Source organism: Peromyscus californicus, unplaced genomic scaffold, assembly GCF_007827085.1.
Source record: "Peromyscus californicus insignis strain IS unplaced genomic scaffold, ASM782708v3 Scaffold_9__1_contigs__length_137607984, whole genome shotgun sequence".
Lineage (NCBI taxonomy): Eukaryota > Metazoa > Chordata > Mammalia > Rodentia > Cricetidae > Peromyscus > Peromyscus californicus.
The window spans coordinates 68983555-68999935 of record NW_026294617.1 but is presented as its reverse complement, the minus strand read 5'-3'; the positions used below and the strand labels follow the sequence as shown (position 1 = coordinate 68999935).

General features: G+C 50.5%; 2 protein-coding genes across 4 annotated transcripts; one reads left to right on the top strand and one right to left on the bottom strand.

Moving 5' to 3' along the window:
* Positions 1–38: 38 nt before the first annotated feature.
* On the bottom strand, positions 39–10962 carry Shc1 (SHC adaptor protein 1). Of its 3 annotated transcripts, XM_052730711.1 has the most exons (13): positions 10733–10960; positions 7366–7533; positions 6743–6813; positions 6167–6230; positions 5951–6070; positions 5524–5577; positions 5168–5219; positions 4864–4990; positions 3275–3461; positions 3122–3191; positions 2906–3037; positions 2536–2774; positions 39–1695 (listed from the first exon to the last, which is right to left on the bottom strand). In XM_052730711.1, the coding sequence occupies exons 2-13, from the start codon at positions 7528–7530 to the stop codon at positions 1567–1569; spliced, it is 1410 nt and encodes a 469-aa protein (XP_052586671.1). In that variant the 5' UTR covers positions 7531–7533; positions 10733–10960; the 3' UTR covers positions 39–1566. The 3 variants fall into 3 exon arrangements, with proteins under 3 accessions (XP_052586671.1, XP_052586673.1, XP_052586670.1); XM_052730713.1 differs by lacking the exon at positions 5524–5577 and having other exon boundaries at positions 10733–10962; XM_052730710.1 differs by lacking the exon at positions 10733–10960 and having other exon boundaries at positions 7366–10703.
* A 184-nt stretch (positions 10963–11146) lies between these two features.
* Cks1b (CDC28 protein kinase regulatory subunit 1B) lies at positions 11147–15249 on the top strand. Its single transcript, XM_052730717.1, has 3 exons — positions 11147–11289; positions 14068–14195; positions 14746–15249. The coding sequence occupies exons 1-3, from the start codon at positions 11231–11233 to the stop codon at positions 14796–14798; spliced, it is 240 nt and encodes a 79-aa protein (XP_052586677.1). The 5' UTR covers positions 11147–11230; the 3' UTR covers positions 14799–15249.
* The last annotated feature ends 1132 nt before the right edge of the window (positions 15250–16381 follow it).

Here is a 16381-nt window from a genome sequence, read left to right as displayed (position 1 = left end):
CATCAATCAGACTTTCTAGAGATGTTGAGAGGCCGAGGTAGAAGAAATATGGACTTTAATGAAGACTATTTCCCTTTGGTATAAGACAGCCAAACCAAAAATAGGCCAAGATTGAAAACCAGTCTACCCTCCTTGCAAGGTTTCTGTCTTGAATGCATCGGCCCACAGGCAGAATGTAGGATCTGCAGTGAGCTTTCACATCATGACCCCACAACACTATTTAACCAAAGTTCTTCTCAGCTCTCTTGAGGAAGAAGAAAAACGAACCCTGTCCTAGTTCCTTTTAGGCCAGAGAGTAAAGTCCCAACAGTTGTTTAAAAAAAAAGGTTTGGAAAAGTCAACGAGGTGATGTATAAATGTAATCGACTATCATAATTTGTGCTGAAAAGTAAGCAACAGAAACAAAATCGGGAAAATAAATCTACAGCCCTAAAATGCATGTGTGTCAAAAAAAAAAACCACAGTGCAGTTCCAGACCGACAGACGGTATGGGGATTGTCTGCTGCTTCAGTCTCAACACCTCCACAAAACCCACCCCGAGGTTAACTGTACACATACTGGAGGACCATGTCAGTCACACACACCCATCCCAAAAGAGGGAGACTGGATGGGGTTGCAGGAAGAAGGGCTATACTTTGGCTGTGTAGACTAACACACATGCAATCATGGGAGGGGCAGGCTTAAGAAATGTATAGACCCCGTGGAGAAAAGGGAGCGAGGCCAGGAGGCACTGAGCAAGGCAGCGGTCCAATCCCGCCCCTCCCCCTGCCACCAGGAGGGGGCGCTGGGGCAATTTCTGTCTCTCTCTTTTTGGTTTTTGGAGTCAGGGCCTCTCTACATAGTCCTGACTGTCCTGGAACTCACTCTATGATAGACCAGGCTGGCCTCACAAATCCTCTTGTTTCTGCCTCCTGAGTGCTGTGATTAAAGGCATGTGCCACCAAGCCCAGCTTGGGGCAATCTCTTAAAGGCTGCACAGTCACAAGGCAGAGGAGATAGCTGCCACTCCTGCCCCCTTCTTCCCAAACCCAGGAAGAGATGCTGAGCATGACAGTGCTCCAGAAGCCAAGGGGTCAACAACCCCTATCCATGACGGGCCTGAGAACTCTGCAGAAAGTATCTGCAGACGTAGGAGATAGTCAAAGGCACAAAGTTTTAAGGGGATGCACAGGGAGCAGGATATGTTCAGAGGGATCTGGGGTACCCTGAAGACCAGGGGTAAACCAGAGGTATGATTATTTCCCTTCCCCCAAAGGGCAATTGCTCCACTGGGCCTATCAGCACAGGGCACTTTTCCATTGTAAGAACCCACCCTTTGGGGGAAAGGGCATCAGGTTGGCACAGACAAGGCCCAGGCAAGGGACCACTCTGTACATTAATACTTTGGTGAGGTTTGGGCAGAAGCAGAATGCTACCCCAGGTTCTGAACTAAAACCCCTCTCAGGTGAGCACCCAGTGTCCACACGGCCCCCAGTTCCCACCCAAGGCCAGACCCACAGAACAGAGGTCCCAGGAGTTACAGAACACAGGAGAAAGGGACAGAGGGCATCCAGGAAAGACTGAGGATCACGCTTTCCGATCCACAGGCTGCTGTAGACACAGTTCGCTGCCCGCAGAGATGATGGGCAAGTGATTGTCCATGTGATAGCTGATGAGATGACTGACACTCTCAAAGCGGTGATCCTTTGTCCGAACCTGGGAAGGTGGGAAATGAGAGGGCCAGTTCAAGTGAAGAGTTCAGGAAGACCTCAACCGGGGGGAGGGGGCGGTCAGCCATGATTATCTAGGCTTCTTTACAGAGAAGATATTCACACACAGGAATGGATAGGCCAGTGAACTGGGAGAATGTGAAAGGAGACATGAGCCCAAAAACATGGAAGCTGATAAGCAGTGAAACTTCTGACTTGAAAGAACTGGTATGTCTCAATGGAGGACACACAGTACAAATGTAGGAAAGAGGCCGAGAAAAGACACCAAGGTTGTAAGGTAAACCAGAGGCAGGTCAGATTTTGAAAAAGGAGGGAAAAGGACATTGAATTTGAAGCTAAGGGACTAGAGAGACTCTTGACTCCTCTCGAAAGAGGAAATTTGGGGTCTCTACTCCATGACCATCTGACGTTGGTGATGGGTCACTTCCTCACTTGGAAAAGGAGCACAGATCAGGTAAGCACTTCTAGGTCTGGGATTGGAGGACTGGTCAGAACTGTAAAGAACACAGCTCAGAGGCGGCCGTGGTAGTGCACGCCTTTAGTCCCAGCACTCAGGAGGCAGAGGCAGGTGGATCTCTGTGAGTTTGAAGTCAGCCTGGTCTACAGAGTGAGTTCCAGGACAGCCATAGCTGTTACACAGAGAAACCCTGTCTTGAAAAACCAAAAGAGAACAGCTCAGACTGAGGGACAGGAGGGAAGGAACCTCAGGCCACTGCAGGCAGATACCAAGTACCTAGAAGAGCAAAGGAGACCTGCAGAAAGCAGTAAGGAGAGGAAACAGTCCCTTTCTCTACTATCCCTACACATGCACACCTCCGCCACTCACCACGCCTTCAGGGTCCACTAGCAGCAGGTGTTTGGGCTGCCCACTCTGCAGGCCAGTGAGCACGTACTGGCCAGGTGTGGTTGTGCTCTCTCGCACCAAGAAGTCACCATTGAGCTGGAGCAGTGCCTCAGCCTCCCGCCGGCTCAGCTTCCCGTGGAACCAGGACTCCCCTTGCAGCTGCTCAGCCATGGACATGGACTGGGGAGGTGGAGGCACACGAAGGGCATCTTCAAAGGGCTCTAGGGGTGTAGAGAGATGGCTAGGAGAACGGGCCCAATATACACCCAAGACCCAGGCTCTGTGGGAAGTCAGGTAGTGAGACCAGATAAGCAGAAAAGGAGGAACGTGGGGCTACAAGAGACTCACTCACTCATGTCAAAGAGGTCTCGGGGTGCACTGCCATTAAGGGAAGGATTGGGAGGCCCGGCCCCACCCCCAGCTTGCCGGGCCTTGTCTAGATTCTGGATGTTGACATAGGAAGGGTCATCGAAGAGTTCTCTGCCTGTTAAGGAAAGACACAGACTACGTCAATCCCAGACCTGCCTTCTGTACCCATCTCTTGTCCCATTCGGCAAACTGTTCCTACCTGGGCAAGGTGGGGGAGGCAGCATCTGTTTACGGACTTCAGGGTCTCCTGCAGCATGCTGCCCTACAGGCTGTAAGAAGGAAAATCAGGTGAGACCCAGGTCCTAGCCACCACCCCCACCCTAGACTGGTGGTCTCCATCCTAGAAGCTTACCAGCGTAGCTCCCAAGTGGCTGGGCATCTGGGCAGTGGGCAGAGAGGGTCGAGCAGCCCCTTCTCGAAGCCTCATGTCTACCACCCCGCCGAGAGGGGGTTCCTTCCCTGGGAAGTCATTATAGTACTGATGGTCGGGTGGCTCTTCCTCCTCCTCATCCCAAGCTGAGCCGTCAAAGCCAGCCATCCTGAGAAGGGATGGATGGAGTGAGGCCGGTGTAAATATGTGGTGGCCAAGAGACCCAGGAAGGGAAGAGAACCGTGACCACACACTAGGCATCTACTGTGGGTCAGATTAACTTGGTTTTAAACCAAAACCTCGCACTTTGACAGCCTCGGTATCTCCTAAGAGGGACAGAAGCACTCCTGAACACAGGGATGGATAGCCAGGAAGGCCTAACGTACAAAGTCCCTGATGGTCACACTGTTTATCTCTCGAAACGTGAAAAAAGAAACATGGGGGGTCTCAGATAAAAGAGATGCTCTGGAAATGACTCAGTAGCTAAAGTGTGAGGGTCAGAGTTCAGATCACCAGAACCCATGCACAAGCCAGGCCACCTGTATAAGAATGGGGGCCACCTGTAACCCCAGACAGAGACAGGCTCCAGAGCAAGCAGTTGCTGCTAACCATATCTGGCAAGCTCCCGGCTAGGGAGAGATCCTGACCTTCAATAAACAAAGTGTGACCCAATAGAGGAAGACATATGATACCAACTTCAGACCTCTACATGCACACACATGCAGGTACATATTTGCACATATAACATATGCCCCAACACAAACACACATGCAGAAAAAAAACCACTCTTCTCAATCTAGATTTGTTTTTTTGTTTTTTGTTTTTTTGTTTTTTCAAGACAGGGTTTCTCTGTGTAGCTTTGCACCTTTCCTGGAACTCGCTTGGTAGACCAGGCTGTCCTCAAACTCACAGAGATCCACTTGCTTCTGCCTGCTGGTACTGGGATTAAAGACACGTGCCACCAGCACCTGGCTAAAATCTAGATTGCTAATGACCTTCAGAAGCAGGGAAGCACAGAGCAATGAATGGGGAAGTATGATGCTCCGGGGTTAAGAACACTGCTCATCTTTCAGAGGACCCAGGTTTGGTTCCCAGAACTCACATGGCAGCTCACAACCACCTTTAATTCCAGTTCCAGGGTATCCAATGGCCTCTTTTGGCTTCCACAGGCACTGTATACACTTACATACATGCAGTAAAATACACATGTGCATAAAATAAAAATAAATCTTTAAGGGAAAAAAAGAGTATATGAGAACACAGGGATAGGCTAGAAATGAGGAGCCTGAGCCAGAGTCCATCCAGCTAGGAAAGGCAACCTAGTGGGAGGTGCTGGAATATAACCTCACCCTAGGCAAACAAAAGGAAGAACTTGTCCCTGCAGCAGACCTGGCCCTCAACAGACTGTCCTGCTGAGCCACTGGAGACCTAACACAGTAGCAAGAGGGAGGCAGGGTCACATAGGTCATTACCTTTTCTGAACTCTTGGAGCTCAAGCATGGGAAGAGAAAACTACTTCCCAACCCCAGCCTGAGGCTCCCAAGCTGCATCCCACTCTTTACACAGCTCACCTGTCATGGGGGGTGACCAGCTTGGGTGGATTCCTGAGATATTGTTTGAAGCGCAACTCAAAGGCCTGACCGATGGTGCTGATGACATCCTGAGCAAGCCCTTCAGGACACTCCAGGATATGGCAGGCTAGGGGCACAGTAGAAACTACAGTGAGCTCTGAGGTAAGGTGTTGGGAGGACATATGGGCAGGAGCCTCCCACCCCCCAATCCTCAGCAGAATAGCCCTATCAAGTAGAGTAGGGGAAGTGATCCCACATGCCTCTCAGAGAATTGGCCCCACCCGGTGTTGCTCACAGGCCTCACCTCTCTGATTTACAGGGTCTTTGGCAACATAGGCAACATACTCAGCTGTGTCCTAGAGAGGAGAGATTCAGAAGAGACCAGTTAGCTAAATTTTACAACCCCATCTTACTTGACCCGATAAGACTCTGTCCTTTTCAGCATTTCCACAATCCTCCCTCTCCCTCTCTATCTCTCTCTCTCTCTCTCTCCCCCTCTTTTGGTTTTTCAAAAAAGGATTTCCCTGGCTGTCCTGGAACTTACAGGGTGCTGGGATTAAAGGCATGTGCCACCACGCCCATCCTCTGGCCAGTATCTTCCTTCTTAGCCCCTAGTCTCTCATTCCCCCACCCCCATCTTTCCTCTGTTCCCCAACTCACCGGATCCCCACCAGACGCGAATGAGATAGATTGCATGTGATGGTTGGCAATGATCTGATGAGGGCAGGGGATGGAGAAGGGAATGGCAAGTGTCAGGCAGCCTCAGAGCTCAGTGTGTCTCCTCACCCCAGCTCAGAACCTTGGAACCCCAGTCTCCCTCTCTTGGCTTCCAATCCTACATTCTCCTAATTTCATTCTCTTTTTGGGGGGGCAGGGGTGCAGGGTCTCACTATATAGCCCTTGCTGGCTTGGAACTTCCCCTGCCTCTGCCTCCTGAGTGCTGGGATTAAAGGGGTCACTATACCCGACCCCTGTAATTTCTTCCTTCTCTACTCTCCAGTTGCTCCTGAGGATTCCAAAATTTGGCCTCCAGATCCCCCCTTGACCCTCCCATAACTACCCCTGGTCCCTTCAGCAGCCCACCCACCTGTTTGCAGTCTGCTGCCATGAGGTTAAGGCTGCTGGTAGACACAGTGAGAGTGATTGGCATTCCAGCGAACTTCAGGTTACTCCTCCCCAGGATGGAGCTGAGTGGGCGGCTACAGGGCTAGGAAAGGGTCCCAGGAGAGTCTCAGAATGTGAGGCCTTCTTCCCGCATGCCTGCATCCGCCTTCTTCCCGCCCTCCACCACAACCACACATACCTTCCTCCTCCTCGTTGCCCCTTTGGCACCAGGCACAGCCTCACACACCAAACTGATGGCCTCCCTGGAGGAACAGGGGTACTCAGACCCACCACTGGCCTCCCACCGCCTGGGGCTGCCACAGAGCTGGGGGAGGGGAAGACCAGGCCAGACTCCCAGAGCACTCCAGGCTCTTTGTCGTGGTGGATTGAATTAAGGGCCTTTAATATTTGATGACACTGAGGGGCCGCTTCCTGGCTGATTGGGTTAGGGCCTCAGTGGCTATGGCCCCACCTCTTCCCAGTTACCAAATGTTCCATTCCCTTCCCCAAAACAACAGCAACCTCGACCCCACCTTTTCTAATCCTTCTTCCCATAATCTCCAAGGTTGGATAGGAAAGGTGGTGTTCCAGACCAGAGTTGGCACTTTCCAGTCAGTCGCATTTCTGTAACTTTCTCTAAATTCTCTTGGCCACCCGATGAGAAGTCACCATCAGCACCACCACCAAATGCCCAACTTCCCTCCTCCCCGTTACTGAGACTTCTGTGACTTCACTAATCCTAGGACTCCAACAATATACCTGCCTCTCCACTAACCTGGTGACCTGAGTCCGGGTATTGAAGTCAAGGGCTCGCATTGACTGCAGGACCTCCACACAACCCATGTACTGTGGAGGAAGGAGGCAAGAATGATCAGCGGCCCCTCCCCCTCCCCGCACTCCCCACCCTTTGCAGAAGGTTCTAGGACTTTGTCCTATGTAGTCCCTAACAGGAGTAAAGGTGAAGTAGACTTCCCATTGCCTGGGGCTACCCCAATAAGTGAAGAAGGGCCACCAAAGAGGGCCTTCATGCCCTGTGGAGAGAGACTGTGAGAGGAAGAGCAGGCACTGGGTGGGATGCAGTGATACCTCTGGACAAGGGAGGAGGAGTCTGGAGGGAAGAATCAGAAGTCAGTTTTCATGCAACACTTAAACGCCTCCGATGTGCCTGGGCATCGCGTAAGCTGGGAGTAGGGATCAAAGGAGGAAAGGGGACCTGGGCAGAAGATTCCCAGGCTAGAACAGAAGGTCATGGAACTGGAGAAGGGATGTGGCAGGTTTAAGAGCTGGGGGACTAACAGAGATAGATGTTGGGGGAAGAGCAGAAGTCCCAGCAAAGCTGGAGTGAGCAGAGGAACTGGATGGGGTGTGGGAGGGGTGCAAAGGAGGATGTTCACTCACCCGAACCAAGTAGGAAACCCCAGGTCCCATGACTTTTTCGTTGGGATGCAGCCAGCCTCGTGTGGGCTTATTGACAAAGCTCCCGTGTCTGGTCCACTCCTCGCCCCCCAGCTGGCCCCCTTCTACCCGAGTCCTGCGCCCGCCGCCTCCACTCAGCTTGTTCATGTCCTGGAGGAGGGGCAAGAGGCCTGTGTCTCGGAGGGCTGCCCCTGCATTCCCCGCCCCATCTTCAGCAGCCTTTCCTGGCTCCCCCTTAGGCCCCAGGCGCCCCCCAGCAGGATTGGCCAGCTTCAGGTTGCTCATCCGGGGAAAGAAGGAACACAGGGTAGTCGGACTATCGTCCCCCGGCAGAGGAGGCAGAATGGGTCCCAGGGATGAGGCTGATGGGGAAGGCAGCTCTTCTGTGGGGGTAGACCCTGAAGCCCCCTCCTCCAGCGATGACAGAGACTCATTTCGAAGTGGGTTGTACTTCGGCTTGGGGGGTAGAAGATCCATGGCTGGGGTGAGAAGGGGGACTGCTGCCTGGCCCGGCCCGGCCCGGCCCCCCTGCCAAATTCAGGCAAGGGGGCCAGGCAGGGGGCATCCCCAGGCCGTTAGCCTGGTCTGACCTCTGCAGCCTGGTGATAACAGAGGACCTAGGGAGGCGAAGGACAAGTGGCCTCTGCTCTCCCACGTCAGACCTAGACAGTTTCAGGCCACATCCTTGCCCAGCCCAGCGAGGAAGCCTCTTATGGCTGAGGAGTACAGGCTGGACCCAGAGCTGACTGGCTCCTCCCCAGGGGCGGGGAACTAAGAAGAAAGACCAATCCCAAGGACAACGCTGACTCACGGGCTCAGAGGGGCTGAGACACGTCCCCGCACGATTTGTGCTAGCCAGGCTACTCTCCCTTGCCCAATACAAACAACTGGTAGTCTGTCTGGGGAGGAGCAAGGTGCCAGGTAGGAAAGAAAGATGGAAGAATAAGAAAAAGAGAAGAAAAAAAAAAGGAAGGAAGGAAGGAGTTAAGAGGAGCTCGGGATCAATCCAAGCCGACATGGGCAAGCCAGAGAGAGCAGGAAGCCAGGGAAGGCCAGGAGAGGGATAAAGGAGGAAACAGAAGCTGCTGAGGGTGGAAAGGGGGTGGGGGTGTCCCAGAGTTTAGCATTTCCCTTACAGCCCAGACCATCCCCCACCCCCACCACACAGTGAGTGAGGTGGCAGCCCCAGGGAACCTGGGCCATTAGCATCCTTAGCCACAACAGCTGTGGACCAGAGCAGGCAGCCAGGAAGGGAAAGTAGTCCCAGTGGGTGGAGATCGAGGCCCAGAGGGAACTAGGAGGAATAAAGGCCAGTTGGGGTGCTGCGTCTGGGAGCTACCAGCAAGAGCTAGCGCAAGCCTGCTCTTTACACACGCCACCTACCAAAGACCAACGGACTTCTTGCAACCCCGTTCCCACTGGCCTAGTGAGGAAAGCCAGAGGATACAGAGGGATCAGGCTACCCTTGGACCTACAGGCATACTTGTCTCCTGGTAGACTGTAAGCTCCGCCCAACAGGGTCCCTCCTACTAGTATGGGGGTTGGCCTTGAGGTAGGACAACGGAACACAGAACTGGTGCCTACCAGCCACAAAGGGATAATAGGGCCATAAACAATCTGTGTTAATAGAGACAGGAAGGAGAAAGGGATACCAGACGCTGGGATCTGGCCATAAGTGCATAACACCACCAAAGCCATATTCCTTTGCCCACAGTTTCCTGCCACAGCTCTGCAAAAGGCCATCAGGAAGTTAAAGTGACCAATCAGCATTGCTCCAGAATAGACTATCACTTATTTCCTGAAGAAAAAAAAGTAATCAAATACAAAGGGTAGAAGATAGTTCCCTATAGGCTCACCTCCAAACTACTCTTAAGTTTATTTTGGAGAATTAAAAACTGTATGATTGTGGTTAACAATACCAGCACTTAAAACGGGTTGAATATCATGCTTTACTCTTTCAAACCTGGCCTTAGACCCCCATCCCAGGAAAGCTGTTACTGAACACCACACCTCTTCCTGAAAATAAATTCTGTCAGCTCTTAAGAGAAGAGGAGGAAATTCTGCCACAGCCATACACTTCCAATCACACAAACACACACTATGATGTCCTTGTCTTGGCTTTCTCTGGGAGCGTTCATATCCAGAGGCAAGGAATGACCAGCAGTGTGTGCATTTGGAAGAAAGGGAAGCATGAGCCTTTAAATATGCTTAAAGAGATGGCAAATTGCCTACCGGACCAAAGCTAGGTAGTAGCGACTAGGGAGAGCCTTGTTTTGCACCTCAGCCCAGCAGGGAGGAAGCTGGAGCGGCAGGAAATAGCAGGAAATGGCGAAAGCCTCAGGAATGTTTCCAGCAGGGAAGGTTGGGCAAGTGAGGTCAGGATGAATGCCAAACAGGAGTTATCTGGTTAGGGGGAGGGGTCCTTTAAAAACAACGGAAAGGACAAGAAACCCTACTCCTGACTCCAAAACAGTTTTTCTTCTGATGGCAGGAAAACTTTGACTCCTGTTAGGTTCACACAAATCCACACTCAGTCCAATCCAACCATAGTAAGGTGCACCTATGGCTGTCTCAGGAACAGGGTCTGCCACGGGAAGGAGTCTCTAAGCCACGCTCTCGTCCATTCTGCCATAAACGAAACCCAGCCCCTTCAACCTACTTCACAGTCAAGAGAAGGTTACGGGGGAAACGACACTGCTAATAATCTCACTCCTTACAACCACAAATTTCCACCTCCCACCTGATGGAGAACGAGAGCTCAGGAGCATTAAGCCCAAGGCTTAAAGAAAGGAGAGGGATATAGAAGCGTCCGGGACGTAAGACCAGGGCTTTGAGACATGGACCCAAGCTCAACAGGGAGAAGTCTCCCGAGGCGGGGGGGACCTGGTCCCTGACCAGGAGTCTGCCACATTCCCGGGACCAGACGTGGCCAGTGGAAGGGGCGGGGCCCCGAGGGGGCGGGGCCCCCCGAGAGGCGTCACTTCTCCTAAGCCGAACCGTTCCTTCCAAAGCCAGGCTTTGCCCCTTTGGGAAGCCAGGCTTTAGACAGACTAGGTTTAGTCGAGACTCCTGAGAAGGCAGTTTCAGAGAGCTGAAAACTCTAATCCTGTGGAGCTAGGAAAGCCTGTCCGGGGGTGGGATTTCCAGGAGAGTGGGACCACAGGGTGTGGTCGCGACAGCAAGAGACAAGTAGGGGTTCGGGGGAGCCCCTTGAAGTTGGAAGGTGGGACTTCCGGGGAGGGGGTCTCGGGGGCGGGACTGCTACAGCAAGACCGGAAGTAGGGTCCTGGGAGAGGGGTTCCGGGGTGGAGGAGGAGTGGGTCGCTACAGAGAGAAAGTCTACACTCACCAGGGTCGCATGGAGTCTCCGCACCGGACCGCGGGCCGATCTGGTTCCGGATCGCGTAGCTGTCGGCTTAAGTCACCGCCCCAACTTTCTCCCCCGGCCTCGGCCTCCCCAGATAAACTTTATTACACTCACTTCCGGCCTCACTAACCCCTGACCCCCTACCTCGCCGTCCCTCCTTTACCCGGCTGCTTTCCAAAGCGGGCCAATGGCTGCGTGAGCAGGCGCACGGGGCTCAGTGGGAGCCAATAAGAGTCCCGGTTCTGACCCAGCTCAGGCTTCGGAAACCTGAGCACGGCACTCCATTTACGACTCGCGGAGACGCCAGTGCAAGCCAATCGGGGACTTCAAAATGGAGCTGTCCCGCCTTCGGCCGGAGAGACCAATAGGAAGTGCAGGCGGTGTGTTTGAAAGCGAGGCCAAAGAGGGTGGGAGCGCGTGCTGCTGGGAGTTGTCTGGAGGCCAGCGGCGCGGGGCTGGGCGCCCGCGGGCAGAGCAGTCATGTCGCACAAACAGATTTACTATTCGGACAAGTACGACGACGAGGAGTTCGAGTACCGGTTAGTGCCGGCGCGGGGACTGCAGCCAGGTTGTGCGCCTTGACTCAGGAGAGCACGGGAGGAGTTAGTGACCTAGGCCGGGGGCGGCGGGCGGAGGGGGGGAAGGGTTGCAGTGTAGAGCCGGCGCGTGCGCAAGAGGTTTGGGTGGGTGGGTGGGTGGGTGGGGGAATTGGTGCCGTCGCACGGCGCATGCGCGAAAGGTAAACGGAGGCCTTAAAACAATGAAAGGGGAGTTTGGAGTTGGCCGGGTGTTAAATAGAAGCGTGTTGGAATTTACCTTTGGGAACTTTCACATCGCTCGCACAACTTGGTTGGTGCAGGTTAATTTGCCTAATAGGAACTGCTCCCTTTACTGAAATTCCAAAGTCTGCCGGGAGAAAGAAGGTAGCCAAAGCGCAGCTGAAAGTTTTGTGCTCACAATGAAAGGACAGTTCCGTAAGGGCGTCACTGTCGGTTATTAGTGTATTAAAAAAGAACAGGAGCGTGGTTGTCAGTCAGCCTTGTTTTAGGTAGCGGGTTTGCAGGACTTGAAGTGGCATGAAGACTGTGGACGTAGGTAGATACCCCTCAAATACTTGAGCATTTATGGCGTGCATACAGGTTTCAGGTGTTGTGTTAAGGTGCAAGGTAAGCCGCTAGGGTAGTTCACACCTTTAATCTCAGCATTCTGGAAGCCGAGGCTGCAGGGCTGTCACAAGTTCCAGGCAGTCTGGACATTAGAATGGAATCCTGTCTCGAGACAACAAAGTGTAAAGTAGTGCATGGTCAGTGCTTATGACGGACTTAAAAATCCATGGGATAGCCGGGCGGTGGTGGCGCACGCCTTTAATCCCAGCACTCGGGAGGCAGAGCCAGGCGGATCTCTGTGAGTTCGAGGCCAGCCTGGGCTACCAAGTGAGTCCCAGGAAAGGCGCAAAGCTACACAGAGAAACCCTGTCTCGAAAAACCAAAAAAAAAAAAAAAAAAATCCATGGGATAAGCTGATTTCAGAAAGAATATGACTTCTGGTGTCCTAGAGCTCAGTACAAGTGTGAGGAGAGCATGCGATGGAGGGGGGAGGTTGGGGAAATTTTGCTTAGAGGCACCTCCTGAGATGAGACCCTTAGAACACAGGGAAGAGAAACAGCTTGTGAGGTAGTTGTAGAGCCTAAAATGCTGGCTGGATGCCAAGGATTGTAAAGACATCCTTGCACTGAGTGTGCAAGCATTTTGGGTGTGATAGTGCCAAGGCCGTGAATTGACACTGAAAAAGAAAGGCCGGGTTCTGCAAAGGTTGATATTACACTGGTCTGCATTGCTTGTAATACTGAAAGGGACTTGATAATTTAATATCATCGCTCCTTAACTGGAGAACATAAAATGATTATTAGCTTTCCTGTGACTCTTCACTTGTTCTACATCAGGCACTCTGGAGAATTGGTGTGTATTGACAAACATATAACAATCTTTTTTGGCAAGAAAAACAACACCATTTTACTGACATCACCTGGGTCTCAGAAACTAAGCAGGGTCAGGCTGGCTTGTTACTTGGGATGAACAGCCACTTCCTTCTTGGATTCGGTTAACTTTTTTTTTTTTTTTTTTTTTTTGGTTTTTCGAGACAGGGTTTCTCTGTGTAGCTTTTGCGCCTTTCCTGGAACTCACTTGGTAGCCCAGGCTGGCCTCGAACTCACAGAGATCCGCCTGGCTCTGCCTCCCGAGTGCTGGGATTAAAGGCGTGCGCCACCACCGCCCGGCTCGGTTAACTTTTGTACTGGCTGTTTTCCAGATCTATAAATAAAACATTATACTACATTTTCATGGCTGGGAAACCAGTAGCTTCATCCCCAAGAAGATGTAACTTTTAGCTTAGCGGTGGCATTTTTGTTTAAAAGAAGGTTTTTTAGTTTTTGGTCCTGTACATTGAAGTCACAATTTTGTGCCTGGGAATTGTTAGAATGTAGATTCGTTTCTGATATTTGGACTAGAGTTATGGGGGTGGGGGGCTCTTCTTGTTATCCCTACAAGGGGAGCATTTAGTACGTTTTCATTGAGCTTGATAAACTCTACCTGAGGTAGTCTGAGTCAAATCAGATAACTTCTTTTACCATCGACCTTTGATTAGGGAAGCATGGGATTTCCCAAGTATCATAGCATGTTCATACCCTACTCCATAATAGACCTTTCCTCTGCACAAAGTAACTTCTTCCTTAACTGGTCTAGAGTGGATAAAACAGGTAATCAGCTAAAGGACTGTAAGGCCTGTGAAATCAGAGAAAATACAAATATCATCAGTGTGTGATATCCAGGTGTTCAAATTGTTCATTAACTTGTGTTTTTTATATTCTCTTATAAAAATTTACAAAACCCAGGTTTCTAGCTGCCTCTACTACACAATATTCCACAGTAAGACTATACAAATTCCCTGGTATCAGGAAGTAGTTACTGTTTTAGTTTTCTTTCTTTTGGTTTGCTTTGGGTTTTGTTGTTGTTTGTTGCTGGGTTTGTTTTTTTGGCTGTTCCCCTGAGACGGGTTTCTCTGTGTAGCCTGGAACTCAAGAGACCTACCTACCTGCCTCTCCCTCCCAAGTGCTGGGATTAAAGGTGTGCACCACCACTACCCAGCTACTTGCTTGTTTTCACAGATTCTCTATAGCCCAGAATAGCCCCAAAGAACAGGCCATATCCCTGTGAGTGTCAGAATTACAGGTGTGAGCTACCTCTTTGTATATAGGTCAGTGTCTACCGCTGTACTTAAGACTAACACAGACTCTTCACATCCCTGTGTTTCTGTTACAGGCATGTCATGTTGCCCAAGGACATAGCCAAGCTGGTCCCTAAAACCCATTTGATGTCGGAATCTGAATGGAGAAATCTTGGTGTTCAGCAGAGTCAGGGATGGGTCCATTATATGATCCATGAACCAGGTCAGTACCATGTAAAGAAGCTTCATTCTGGCTGAAGGAAGATTACAGACCAAGGCAGTAGATGGGGGAGGGCATCATTACAGGATTCTTTCCCTCAGTGACTGCAAAGAAACGAGAGTGGCAAAGATGGGAGTATAAACATTCAGGAAGACCAGGGATGACCTTACTGCGAAAAACAACAAAAAACCGGTAGTCTTTAATTGAGCTGGAGGGTACCCTTTTTAAGACCACATATACCCTGATTATGGTCTCTGCAAATATCTGGATATGTTCCAAACAAGCACAGGCAATTTTGTTTCTTGTTAAGACACCAGACACCCAGCTGCCAGGTAAAACTAATAAAGGACACCCCAGGACTGTACACACAACAGAAAAACAATTATGTACATGGCAGAAAGGGCAGACTTCAGGGACTGCTTCTAAGGCGGTCTGCTTACTTTCAATTTGTTATGAAGCTTGAGTGGGTGTGGCTGGGGGACACGGTGGAATACACTATAGACTGTGCTTGAATGGTGTTAGTGCCCTTCTTAGATTTCACTGATTCTTTCAGAACCTCACATCTTACTGTTCCGGCGACCATTACCCAAGAAGCCAAAGAAATGAAGCTGGCGAACCAGCTTTCAGCCTCAAGCTTTACACAGCTGTCCTTACTTCCTACCATCTTCCTGATAGCGTGATTATGTTGCTTTCTTATTTCTCACTCTGATATTTAACGGATGTTCAATACACTGTTTGAATGCGCTGGCACCTGCTTTGCTTCCTGAGCGGAGCCACCAATGCCACAGCCCTGTCAGATGAGTGTGACCTCAAAGCCCGACTGTGCTCTGTATCCAGCAGGCCATATTTGCCATCTCCCGAAAGCATGTGAAAATCAGATCATGGCTGTTACAGGGATGGTGCGAATTTGCTGTTGTGGTTTTTACTGTTGGGTATTGTATTTATGGTGACTTATTGGTTTATGTTTCAATGTATTGGAAACTTTCCATTTTATCTGACAAATCTCTTCCATATTACAAACCTTGATTAAAGGAAGTTTTTATAATCTAAAACTGTGGTTACAAGATCGTCTTGTCTGTCGTTGTGTGCCCTCTCCCCCATTCCCTCTGAGCCATTTCCCATCCTGCAAACAGGTGATGACGTGGAATCGTTCTGATTCTATGCCTTTCAGCTGGATGGTGGGAACTTGGTTCTTTGCAATGATGAGATTTAGTTGGATATTGTAACAACTACTTATATAATCTATTTTAATTGGACTTACTGTAAAAATATTTCTTGAGGGACTGGAGAGATGGCTCAGTGGTTAAGAGCACTGGCTGCTCTTCTAAAGGACCCAGGTCAATTCCCATACTCACATGACAGTTCACAACTGTCTGTAACTCCAGTTCCAGGGGATCTGACACCCACCCCCAAGGTACATTTTAAAAAAAAAAATCATCTTTAAAAAAATTGCTGAAATTGCCAGGCAGTGGTGCCTCACGACTTTAATCCCAGCACTTGGGAGGCAGAGGCAGGCAGATCTCTTGTGAGTTTGAGGCCAGCCTGGTCTACGGAGCAAGTTCCAAGACAGGCTCCAAAGAAGATGCTGAATGTATTTCACTCTGATTACTAGCCTGAGATAATGGTTGTATTGGGACAACCTTGTCTCATCAAAGCAAACGAACTGTTTCCTACAGTCAAAAGGTGTCATTTACATATTTCCAACATTTGAAGAGCACACAAAGATGGGGATGCTGTGGAGTGTTAGAACTATCCGGACAGTTTCAAGTACTGATACCCAATAGGAATTCTTTGGAGTGGCTGAAGACATGGCTCAGCAGTTAGGGGCACTCACTGCTCCTTCAGAAGACCTGAGTTCAATTCCCAACACCCATATTGGGGTGCTCAAAACTGCTTGTAACTCCAGTTCCAGGAGATTGAACACTCTCTTGTGATCTCTACAAAGACCAAACACACCTGGCATATACTCTCAGGCATGAGTTTAAAAAAAAAAACAAAAAACATTTTAACAAAAATTCTGTAGTATAGACAGTGTAAGAATGTCGAGCAGAACCGGCAGGTGGTGGTGCACACCTTTTACCCCAGCACTAGGGAGGGAGGCAGAGGCAGGTCCACAGAGTGCGTTCCAGGACAGCCCAGGCTGTTAAACAGAGAAAACCTGTCTCAAAAAACTGAAACAAAAAAGGGGA